The sequence below is a fragment of the Arachis ipaensis genome, chromosome B10 (genome assembly GCF_000816755.2).
Source record: "Arachis ipaensis cultivar K30076 chromosome B10, Araip1.1, whole genome shotgun sequence".
Lineage (NCBI taxonomy): Eukaryota > Viridiplantae > Streptophyta > Magnoliopsida > Fabales > Fabaceae > Arachis > Arachis ipaensis.
Window position 1 is genome coordinate 131281162 of NC_029794.2, and position 12100 is coordinate 131293261.

The following is a 12100-nucleotide window of genomic DNA, read 5'->3' on the forward strand; positions in this document are numbered from 1 at the left end:
GGCTTTCTGATATATTAATATGCTCATAATAGTAAGTAAAATTGAGTTGCAGATGGAGGTGTCGAAGATGTTGTCCCCACCGTTCCTCAGGGGAAATCTTCTGGAACTGTTCTGCCCTATGTTGGTGTTGCTTGCCTCGGAGCCATTTTATTTGGTTATCATCTTGGGTATGGATTGCCTCTTTACAGTATCTGTTCATGTTTATAACCATCTAAGTTATGTCAACAATGTTGTGCCTGCAATACATTGTTGGATTCTATTGTTATATCACTGTTTTTCATTAGATAGTATCTTTATGTTGCAAACTTCTAACAATGCCTTGTTTGGGTAGGGTGGTGAATGGTGCTCTAGAATACATGGCAAAGGATCTTGGAATAGTTGAAAATACTGTTTTACAAGGTACATTTTAGTTCTTTTTATATATAGTTTTAAACTACTTTGAAATGTTTATTTTATGAGCAATGAAAAGGGAGTGGATATTGCAACTAACAGTGTCACTCCGAATTTGGGAGATACTACCCTCAATGCAAAGTACATCTATACCTAAAACTTATCAAATTGGAGTGACATTATCAATTTGGGAGTGGTTTTATCCACTCCCCAATGAAAACTGTACATTTCTATGAAAATACCATATATTTACATAAAAGAAAGGAGAATAGTTTCTCCTATTTTTTAACTCTGCTCTTATATTTTTATGTTAGTGTGTGTAGCCAACAAAGTTCTCAGATTACTTTCTGTCCATGTTATGACCCTGTTATATAAACAAAATGAAAGGGTGCAGAAACATAAGTAAAAAAAGGTTTATTATTTTTGTTAGCATGTGAATTTGTATGCCTTATGTTTACATCTTCTGATTATAAAGTATATTAGCTTTGCCTGTATTATTGTATAGGCCCGATAGTAGTTTTCTCTTGATTTTCATGGCTGGAAAATCCTTGAGCAGGTTGGATTGTCAGCACTCTCCTAGCTGGTGCAACTGTTGGTTCCTTTACCGGTGGAACATTGGCTGACAAATTTGGTAGAACTAGGACTTTTCAGTTAGATGCAATCCCACTAGCAATTGGAGCATTTCTTTGGTATGTTAATTGTTCTTTAGGACAAGGTTTTATCTTTTGTATAATGTGCTATATATCTGATGTTTTGAGCTATGCTATACTTACAGTGCTACAGCCCAAAGTGTTCAGACAATGATCATTGGTCGGTTGCTTGCTGGTATTGGAATTGGGGTCACATCTGCTATTGTACCACTATACATATCTGAGGTTGTGACCTTTAAAATTACTCTTACATTTGTCAACATTTTTAAATTTTTATGTATTTATGTGATCCTTGTGACAATGTTTACATATATATATATATACTGGGCAGATTTCACCAACAGAAATTCGTGGAGCTCTTGGATCTGTTAATCAACTTTTTATTTGTATTGGGATTCTTCTGGCTCTGGTGGCTGGGTTACCTCTAGCAGGAAACCCTATATGGTATTGAGTTGTTTCATCATAAAGCTTTTTATTTATTTATTTGGGAATTTTTCACCATTACCATTTTGTGAGCTGTTTATTTCTCCTGATGAATCATATCGTTCAGATGTTGTAGCATGTATGTTGGAGATGCAAATTAATGTATTCAGTGTAAATAACTTTGGAAGCAAAATTCTTAGTTCTATTATTTTCTTGTATTCCATGTGACGAGTGGGAAAACTTGTGGCTTTTTTTGAATTGAGAAACAAATAGATTAACAAGACCCTCTTTCCTTTGTGATTTTCCTACTGTTCTTTTCCTTTTCAAAGAGAAATCTTCGAGGATGTTTTCAATTTGTTATTTTCAACTTGAGTTAATAGACAAACTTCGATACACAGTCACTTATTGGCAAGTTTTTCTACCTTCTCCAACTGACTCAATTTTATTGTTTTTTTTTTTTTTTCTAGGTGGAGGACTATGTTTGGCATTGCAATTGTTCCATCAGTTCTGTTAGCACTTGGAATGGCAATTTCTCCAGAGAGTCCCCGATGGCTTTTTCAGGTTGTCCTGCAATTAAGTGTTATCTTATGTCGTGGCCTCGTGGGAGTAATAAGTTTATCTGACAAATAGCCATTGAAAAAAAAAAAGAAGCTGCTGCTTTTGGATCTATCAATGAGTTTTGTCAAGTATTCTACTCGTTTAATTCATCAGAACATGAATATTTTACTCTTTATGATATTTGTCAGTTAAGATTTGATGCAATGATTTTATGGTAGTTTTTTTGAGAAAATTCCATTTATTATTTTACAGCAAGGAAAAATAGCTGAAGCTGAAAAGGCTATTAAAACACTATATGGGAAAGAAAGAGTTGCTGCAGTTATGCGTGACTTAACAGCAGCAACTCAAGGTTCTTCTGAACCTGAAGCAGGGTGGTTTGATCTGTTTAGTAGCAGATATTGGAAAGGTACCAAAAAACTTATGTTGATGAATGATGACTAATCTAGTTTTAATAACCCCATTAAAAAACTTCTTTCAATGTCATTTAAAGAATTGCTATCATATCATCCCTACTTCAGTTAATTTTATCTGCTTGTTATCATTTGTGCTAAGCTTCATCATTTGAAGGCTTTTTCAAACATATTCCTTATTTCAAGGGGGGTCCATATAGTCCTATATACATAACATAATTATTGTGATTTGTGATAATTTTATCTTGAATATGTTTTTTGAAAGCCAATTCTCTTGTTCCGATATAAGCCCATAGCATTGTCAGATTTTATAACCCAAGAGACTACCTTTAATGTTCTGACTTCACTGAGGCATGCCCGTTATACATAAAATATTTGTGTGAACTGTGAAGTGTTATATCTTAATGATAATCATCCAACAGTTTATGTTTTTTCTTTCACTGCTGAATTTTCTTTGGTTTACTCTGGAGTCTGGTGTTGATGAATGCTTTCTTACATAAAATGGTGTTGTAATTCCCTAAAATGTCTTATCCCAGTTGTGAGCGTTGGGGCCGCACTTTTCTTGTTCCAGCAGATGGCTGGAATAAATGCTGTCGTCTATTATTCAACTTCTGTGTTTCGCAGTGCCGGAATCGCTTCTGATGTTGCAGCAAGTGCCCTAGTTGGTGCATCAAATGTTTTCGGTTAGTATTTTTAATATTAGTTAGCTTTGTGCAATATGCATGGCATGATACTTTTTATGATTGATGTTTTATTTTGTTGTAGGAACTGCTATTGCTTCCTCCTTGATGGACAAACAAGGAAGGAAAAGTCTCCTTATCACAAGTTTTACTGGGATGGTACTAGTTATTTTCTGCATGCATCCAGACCTAAAGCATAAAAACATAATATATTAACTATAGATTGGTGATATTCTGGAATATCACAAGCTTGAATGTATAATGTGATTTTCGTAGCCCTAATGCTCTCTGGCTAAACTTCCTTGGGTTAAAAGACATTTCTTGCACTTTTGTTGTGTGCGACAATAGGGCTTATATACTTTACACTTTAAATTACCATGATTAGTTAAAACCCATCTCCTTTTGGCTTTCAACTCAGCCATGATATCCCAAAGGCCTGCATGCCAAATTATGGATGTAAGTAGCACTGGGTACATCAGTGTTTCCATAATACTTTAAATTATTTGAATGCCAATTTTCCGTTTTCTATATATGAATAGTTTTTCCCTAGTCTTCATCTACATTAGCATGCCGATACTTTTGGGTTTAAACTATAGGTATCCTCCTATTGGAGGCAATCCTATTTGAGCATTTGGTATCCCATAGGGGACATGGTTCTCCCAGCACCGATTTTTTTATACCCAAGAGCACTGGTTAAGGGGAAGGTGTATCTTCTATTCCAATTAACCATGTGTCCGTTACTACTGGCTTTACTAATTAACCAATTTTTCTTTCTCACAGGCTGCTTCTATGTTGCTTCTTTCCCTGTCTTTTACTTGGAAGGTCCTTGCGCCATACTCAGGCACACTTGCAGTCCTTGGGACTGTTCTGTAAGTCATTTGAATATCTGAAAGATTTAAACCTCAATTAACATATGGCTATGTCCTATTGTTCTCTCTATAATCTAGTCTTTCCATTTCTGTTGACTCTGCGATCTACGAATTTAACCAGCTATGTCCTATCCTTCTCCCTTGGTGCTGGTCCTGTGCCTGCCTTGCTTCTACCAGAGATATTTGCTTCTAGAATCAGAGCCAAAGCAGTTTCTTTGTCATTAGGCACACACTGGGTGAGTGATTTTGCATAGCAGTCTAAACTCTAATGTTTTACGCGTAACTACTGTATACATCTTGCTATCATTTTATGTCTGTACATATTCATATTGATTTGCCTGATACTATAATGAAGAAACTTACTTAGGAAATAGGTTGATTATTCTACCTCAAAAATTTTGGATCTATTTCTTTCTATGTGATACCCAGATTGGTATGACTTATTTTGCATTGAATTTTATTGCTATACAGCCTTTCTTGGTTGCCTAAATATTTTTCTGATAACGAAACTTGGATTATTTCCTTGTCCTATCAGATCTCCAACTTTGTCATCGGCCTCTACTTTTTGAGTGTGGTGAACAAGTTTGGCATCAGCTCTGTTTACTTGGGGTTCTCGGGCGTTTGCATTCTCGCTGTCTTGTACATAGCAGGTAACGTGGTGGAAACAAAGGGTCGATCTTTGGAGGAAATAGAACGTGCCCTCAGTCCCACGAATTGAAAATCTTCCATAAGGTGCATGTGGTCATAATTACAATGCTGCTCATGGAATTGTTTTGCCTTTAGAACTGATGCTAGCTTTCTTTACTCAATGGTCATCATCTTGCCTAGTGAGCTGGTCGGCAGCTAGTAGTTTATTGTTGCCAAGTTTCAGTTGTGAAAATATGAGAATGATATGTGTGAGAGCTATTGTCAAGCGTCTGTACTTTGTATCTATTTTGGAACTGACAAATTTTGCCTAGAATGTATGTTTGGTAGATATTGTCAAGAACATTCTCAGTTTCTCGCTTCAATTTATCAGGGTTGAATAAGATTCCTCTAGCCTTAGAGTTTCCTTTGATGTAATAAACCATGAGGTTGGCACTAATTGTACACTTCTGTTTCTGGAAGCAATAAGTTTAGAGGTTTCTTGGATTTCCAAGTTTATCAAACTCTCAAGTTCAGACCCTGAATCAAGTTTACGTGTTAAATTCAAATTTACCGAAAATCCATAACTTCAGGTAAACTTTCAAGTTAGATAAGAAACTACTCCTCCTTTCCCTTTGCATTTGAATGAGTATATTTTCAAATAGGTCCCTAAGGAATTTCGTATTAGACGATTTTGTGTAAAATCCGGTTAATTAGTGGATAATTAATCAATAAGTTAAAATATCTTCTAGAAAGTGAGAAATGAGGTTTTTATGGTGTAATGTGATAGAGAAATTAAAGACGAGAATTTCGACACAAATTTTAAAAAAATCGGCCTAAGATTGGGCTAAATGGGCTAAACTGGGCTAACCGGACTTAAGTTGGGCCTTTAGGCCCAACCAAGCTCTCATTTAATAAAAGAGCTGAGCACTCTCCCTCCTCCATAAACACACACACGCTGAACACAAAGGGAAACGGGGAGAAGAAAACATAAACCCTTGCTACTATCCACCTCAAACTTCCATGGATCATAACTTTTGATTCGGAGCTCCGATTGACGCACTGTTTGCGACCACGGCGTCGAGCTCTACAAAACCCATATAATCAATCTCGAGGTAAGCCACGTTTTCTCCTTCGATTTCCAGCCCTTGATTTCGAGTTTATTAGGCAAAAATATTAAAATTTGTGAGCTCCTTGTGTTATAGGATCAAATTAGCTTGAAGGGAAGGCTTGTTCTAACTCCCTTGATCCTTGGGTAAGATAAGGAATCTCAAACCCTAGTGAAAGTGTTGAATTTGAGGTATTTAATGATTGAGTATTGTGTTTTTATGTGATATTGTGGCTTAGGCATTATATATGTGTGTTTTGGAGCTTGATTGGTGATTTTGGAAAGTTTGGAAAGGAGCCTTGTGTGGGAAATCTGTTGGTGAGGCTTTGGAAAGCTTGAAAGTTGAATTTGAGAGTGTTCCGGGTAGAACGAGAATCGGCCAAAGTATGGTTTCGGTTTCCTGTATCTAAAATGTAATGTTGTGTGAAAACGTAGGCTAGTGACCTTAGCATAGGGTTTTGAAATAATGAGTTAGTTGATGGATGATATAAATTGTGTTGTTATGTATGAACATTGGTGGGTTGTGACATGTTGATATATTTGATGTAATTGTGGGGTGATTTGGATTTGGATTTGGATATGTGAATTATGATGATAATGGTGGGCAAGTATGTGATGTCGTATGTGATGTGCATTAATGTGTTTAATTGATGATTATGTTGAGACTTTTGTTGGTGAGCATGTGTTGAAGGGTGATATTGAAATATGTACGTATATATGATAATTGATGGATTGAACATTTGTTTGGAACTTGAATTATGAAATGTTGATTATGAGGTGAAACTTGTTAAATTGAAGTTTTGTTAAATATGGTGAAATTGGTGGATTGTTGATTGGAAAAGGTTTGGAAATGTTTGATGTCGGAATGGATGAGTTTTGGGTTGATTTTATATGGAATTGGTAAATGTATGTTTAAAAATGGGGAGTTTATAAGTTTTGGTAAAATCGGGATTTTGATGAATTTTAACGGATCATATCTTGAGCTTTTGTTTTCGAAATTTGATGATTTTTATATCAATGAAAATATAATTTCATAAGCTTTAAAATGGTTAAAATTTGGTTGAAATCTGAATTTTGTGGAAGGAGATATGATCGTTGGAAGTTTGGGCAAAAAATCTGAATTCTGCAACTTCTGCAGAATTTGTGATTTCTGGTTTGTGTGCGGACGCATAGCCCTATGCGCACGCACATTTGGCGAGAATTTGGTCTTGTGCCCACGCACAGCCTTGTGCGTACGCACACGCGGAGACAGGGCTGCTGGTGGCAGCGCCAGCACGCCCTGTGCGTACGCGAAATCAATGAAGGATTGCGAGCTGTGCGTACGCACAGGCCTGTGCGCACGCACACGTTGGGAATGGCATGCTGGTGGTGGCGCTAGCACACCTTGTGCGCGCGTCAACCCTGGAGATTTTACTTTCTGTGCGTACGCACAGGCCCGTGCATACGCACACGTTTAAAAATACTTCTGGGCGTGCGCACGCACACCCCTGTGCGTACGCACGTGACCCAATTCTTTTCTAAACCTTTTGTTTTCAAACTCTTCACATTCCCAACAAACTCGTAATCTTCCGAGATGTTATTTCAGGCTTATAAACCCCAAATTTCATCCCTTAATCTTAAATTGATGTAAAATGCCTAGTGAATGATAGTGAGCTAGGGAAGAGGGTAACTTGTGGAGGAAGAAAGGGGATGTTATGTTGAGTATGATGGATTATGATGATATGAGTTGTTGGGGAGGATGATGGAGTGCTGTATATGATATGGGCCGAATGGCTGAGTATGATATGAGCTGAAAGGCCGAGTATGATGTGAGCCGAATAGCTGTGTGTGATGACAGTTTATGAATGTAAATGAATTATGAATTTAAGTCGGATGGCTGAGATGAATGTTGAGTTATGGCTGAGGATAATTGTATATGTAAATTCATGATGTGATATAATAGATGAATAATAAATGGAAAGGTTGGGTGTGAGTACGTTTGAAATGCTTCTCTCTGGTTGTAAGGGTGACAGGGCACCGATACCCTATACCATGGGCGACAGGGCACAGATACCCTCTGATGGTAAATGGGCGACAGGGCGCAGATATACTCTAACGGTGACAGGACACAGATACCCTCTAATGGTAAATTGGTGATAGGGCACAGATACCCTCTAATGGCGACAGGGACATATACTATCTAACGGTGACAGGGCACGTATTCCCTCTAATGGTATTGACGCGCAATAGAGAGACTGCGGCCGGGTTAGCTACCGAACATGTCGGGTTGGCTAGATAACCGACAGATGAGACTCATCAGCCATTAGGACAGGCATGCATCATATGCATTATGTGTGATTTATCTGGATTGCCTAATTGACTGCATCATTATTTGCTAATTGCTTGATTGACTTATTTGCTTCCTACTTGTGCATCTCATATTTGATATACTTGTGTTTGCTTTTCAATTGTTGTTGGCAGTTGGGAGGTTTGCTGGATTGGAATGGGAAATTGTAGTTAGGATGAAGACCTTAGTTAGTTACCTGTGTTTGATTTTTATGGTCTGGACTTGTTTACACGCTTTGATTATAATCTGGAAGTTCTAGGATTGCCTTCGGCTTTCCCAGGACATTACATGTTAGATATTTGGGCACCGTTACCATGCTGAGAACCTCCGGTTCTCACCCATGCGAATTTTGTGGTTTTCAGATGTAGGACGTGAGGCTCCTCGCTGAGGCATGCTGGAGACTTCCTTTTGGCGGAGATCTTTAGTATCTTGGATTTTTATTTTGGTTATTATATACCTATTTAGATACTATATTCTCCACTGTATATGTATTTTGTATTTACTCTTCTTAGAGGTTATTTTGGAGAAGCAGGTTTTGTATTTTGTCTTTTGGGGTTGTTTAGGTAATTCTCTTATATATATGTATGTATACTTATATGCTCGGATCGGTTATCTTCGCAAGCCGAGTCCCGAGTCTTGATATATGTATTTTGGCACTCTTTGGTATATCTCTTAGCGTCATCTTACTCTCTATCTGTTAATCTACGTTACCAATTGGAGTGTTGCGCGTTTTGATTTATCGGTTTTAATTTACCCATTTTTCTTCAAAGGCTCCTAGTTATGAACATCCTTGCAATACTATACGTACTAAATTTTATTTTTAGAGGTCGTAATGCCTCGCCACCTCTGTTTTATGACTTAAGCATAAGACTCTGTGTGGTAAGGTGTTACATTTTGTCCCTTAGAAAATTTTATTACGTCGAGGTCCTTGAACTTTACAAAAATAGACATATAAGTTCCTACTTTAGTCAATTCCGTTGTTTTCACTTAGACAAATAGATCTTCAAAAATGTGACCGAAGAACTCTTATATCTTACTTTTATAAAGTTCAGGAACCTCAATGTAATAAATTTTTTTTGGGAATAAAAACGTCTAATTCAAAATTTCTTAAGGACCTATTTGAGTATATACTCCATTTGAATATATTGATATAAGAATGTGCACAAAATAATAGTAACAGATCAAAGAAACAAAAGTGATATGCCAAAAGATTGTAGTGTTTGATCAATCAAATAAACCTAAAGTTGCCAAATAGCAATTTAATCTGTAGTGTGAGATCCACTCCACTTGATAAAGGGATTCAGTTAACTAGCTTATACTACTGTTTTCCCAAGATTTAGCCATCAAGGTATTTTCAAGGTTTACAATTTCTCATTTCAGATTAATCATAAAGCATCTGAATCTGTAGGGGTTGTTAGATTCATCATTCAAGTATCTGAATTTTTGGAGGTATAAAATTTGCACAAGTTTTCTCTTCCGGTCTCCTTTTATCAAAATTCATCTGACAAACAATCCCTTAGGGGACAATGCTCCTGCACCAGGATAATCTAGTAGTATGGATTTTGGAGTAAACAGGTTATGCAAGATTAGCAGAGAGACACAGTGAATTCTTAGTTGTAAAATTTTTTACAGAACTTCAGCATGACATTGATGTGTTTCATGGCTACATTATACAATGTCTGATCATATGCTAATATAACTAGTTATAATTCCTTATAAGGTAATTAGCTCTGTCATCTATCTTCTTTACAAGCTATAATGAATCCAGCTTTGTCAACTTGTCAAGCCTCCAAACATGAAATTTTGATTTTCCCTTTATCCTACTATTCTGCATGCGTAGCGCAACATGAGCACTTACAGGTCTTTTTACCAAATACTCAACCCATGTTTAAATATTTTGAAGAAATTCCATGAATCCTCCTCACAGCAGTTCCATGGTGATATCTACATGTTGGACTTCCTCTCCCACCTTTCCTTGGTGTCAAGCCTACAAATATCAATAACAGACATCAACTAAGATTCTGAACTGTTCACATGAAGTATCACAAATAAAACTACATGTTCTGAACACAATTATAGCAGTTTTTTTTGGTTTGAAACAACCCATAAACACAAACAAAAATTGTCTTTAACGTTTTGTTTGAAATGAGAAACAAAGGCAGAGATAGTGTGTCACTAGACAAAAAATTCTTGTGCTTTCTGTATCTCCAAAAAAGAAGAGATGATGAAGAGTTGAAGACAGAACACTATGACAAAAATTTCTTGTGTTTTCTGAAACTGTCCCACACTACTACCGAACAAAATAAAAACGTAATTTGTGTCTCTTTCTCTTAAATCTGATGCTTCTGAAGATTGTTTTACAGAAATTAACAGTCACTCAGTAACCTGATTTGATTAATATTAGACTACATGAATCTGTTATCTTAATTTGATATGACAGATTTTTAAGAGTATCAATAATAGAATTATTCCCTACATTACAGTTAATGCTCACTTTGGTCCTTGTAGGTACACATGTGAATCATTTTGGTCTTTGTAGATTTTGATAGGTCAAAACAGTCCTTATGAGTAACACAAGTTAATCCCTCAAGAGACTCCCTCAAAGGACTGATTTGACCCACATTTGCTACCTACAGAAACTATTTTGATTTATCAAAATTTAAAGGACCAAAATAACTAGTGGGTATACCTATTACTAAGTACTAACTCTTAAGGATAAAAAGGGGCAAATTGAAACCAAAGAACTGAATGAGTATTACTAAGTACCAATGAAGCTCAATTAACCAAAGTGGAGTTAGAGTTATACCCCCAATGCAACTTTTGTTTCTTTGGTGCAGAAACCAGAGAGGTATTACTATTATCTTTTGAGTCCTTATCATTCTTTCTGGCAGCAAAAGCATCACATTTCAAGGGGCATGATGATTCTTTGACATCAACTTGTAAATCTTCAGTTCCACTTTTTTGGCTTCTTGCATGATCATTGCCTTGAGAAGTCTTAGCATCATCTACAAAACCCAAAAGTGAAGTTAAAAATAACAGAAAATTCAAAATAAGAGAGTGAAGGATTAACTATTTTTCGCAAGTTACTAACTAAAATTAATTACTCATAAGTCCCTCTCAATTGAAAATAACTAACACAACAGCACAACACCATGCACATGAAAAATCACAATAGGAACCTTTCAGTTTCGTTTTGAACTTTGATTTGGACTTCAATTGTAAGCGCTTCTTGTGCAGTTCCTATACCATTTGAAAGCAAATACACTGTTAATATCAATGCAAATGGAAGAAAAACGACCCAGATCCTAGACCGTTGGAAAACGTCAAATTTTCGCAATGGTTTTCGAATGTTGAAAAATCTCAGAAAAAAAAAAATCAAACAGAAAATTAAAGTGAATACCCACACGAAACTTGGATAGCTGATCTTGGGTGACACCTTTGGCGCTGAAATTGGGTCGCAGGCATGGTGATGATGCGATTGCTGCCTCTCTTCTTCGCTCCTCTTCTTCTTTTTCCATGGCTGCCTCTGTTTGCTCTTCACGTCTCAATTTGATTTTTCGGTCATGCAGGGTCAAGACTAATATTTTTTACCGTGGAAAAAAAAAAAACAAAATAAATACATTATGAGATTTGCTTTATTTTTTGGTCAATGACACAAAATAAAAGATTTAAACACAAAAAATATAATATAAACCTTATTTTTCTTTTTTTTTTTGGTTTTTAAAATGATTAAAAATACGTAATTAATTAACAATATCTGCAGTTTTATACGGATGTAATGGTAATTTGGTGTAAAAATAGTTTTATGTGAAGATTTACATTCAATTATTTTTTATGAAATTTTTTTTATCATAGATAGAGAAACTCGAACTCACGACTTATTAGGTGAATATGAAAAGACTATATCATTTGAGTCAAACATATTAAATTATCAATTTTTAACTATTAATTTTATATAAAAATAACTGCATGTGAATTTTGACCATAATTTTATCATAAATAATTAGACAAATATTATTTTAGTTTTGGTTAAATTCTAATTTTTTTCTATTGTTTAAAATT

The 12100-nt window shown here is 35.9% G+C and overlaps 2 protein-coding genes across 2 annotated transcripts in view; one reads left to right on the forward strand and one right to left on the reverse strand.

Moving 5' to 3' along the window:
- The window catches only part of LOC107622390 (plastidic glucose transporter 4), a 6656-nt gene extending 1528 nt beyond the window's left edge, over positions 1-5128 (forward strand). Inside the window, exons 3-14 of the mRNA XM_016324264.2 lie at positions 53-167; positions 332-399; positions 947-1079; positions 1166-1265; positions 1372-1484; positions 1931-2024; positions 2274-2427; positions 2968-3114; positions 3197-3270; positions 3892-3980; positions 4102-4216; positions 4516-5128. Of these exons, the coding sequence (XP_016179750.1) occupies positions 53-167; positions 332-399; positions 947-1079; positions 1166-1265; positions 1372-1484; positions 1931-2024; positions 2274-2427; positions 2968-3114; positions 3197-3270; positions 3892-3980; positions 4102-4216; positions 4516-4698 (1385 nt within the window). The 3' untranslated portion in view covers positions 4699-5128. The remainder of the gene's footprint in view (positions 1-52; positions 168-331; positions 400-946; positions 1080-1165; positions 1266-1371; positions 1485-1930; positions 2025-2273; positions 2428-2967; positions 3115-3196; positions 3271-3891; positions 3981-4101; positions 4217-4515) is intronic.
- On the reverse strand, positions 9625-11639 carry LOC107622389. Its single transcript, XM_016324263.2, has 4 exons — positions 11443-11639; positions 11218-11278; positions 10845-11043; positions 9625-10025 (listed from the first exon to the last, which is right to left on the reverse strand). The coding sequence occupies exons 1-4, from the start codon at positions 11554-11556 to the stop codon at positions 9983-9985; spliced, it is 417 nt and encodes a 138-aa protein (XP_016179749.1). The 5' UTR covers positions 11557-11639; the 3' UTR covers positions 9625-9982.

Bases quoted from the DNA above. Each gene is read 5' to 3' on its own strand.
- LOC107622389 (XM_016324263.2), bottom strand. From the start codon at position 11,556: ATGGAAAAAGAAGAAGAGGAGCGAAGAAGAGAGGCAGCAATCGCATCA. The intron at 11,044-11,217 runs GTTCCTATTGTG...TGGGTTTTGTAG, and splicing joins GTTCAAAACGAAACTGAAAG to ATGATGCTAAGACTTCTCAA. The intron at 10,026-10,844 runs GTATAACTCTAA...TGATATTTGTAG, and splicing joins AAACAAAAGTTGCATTGGGG to GCTTGACACCAAGGAAAGGT.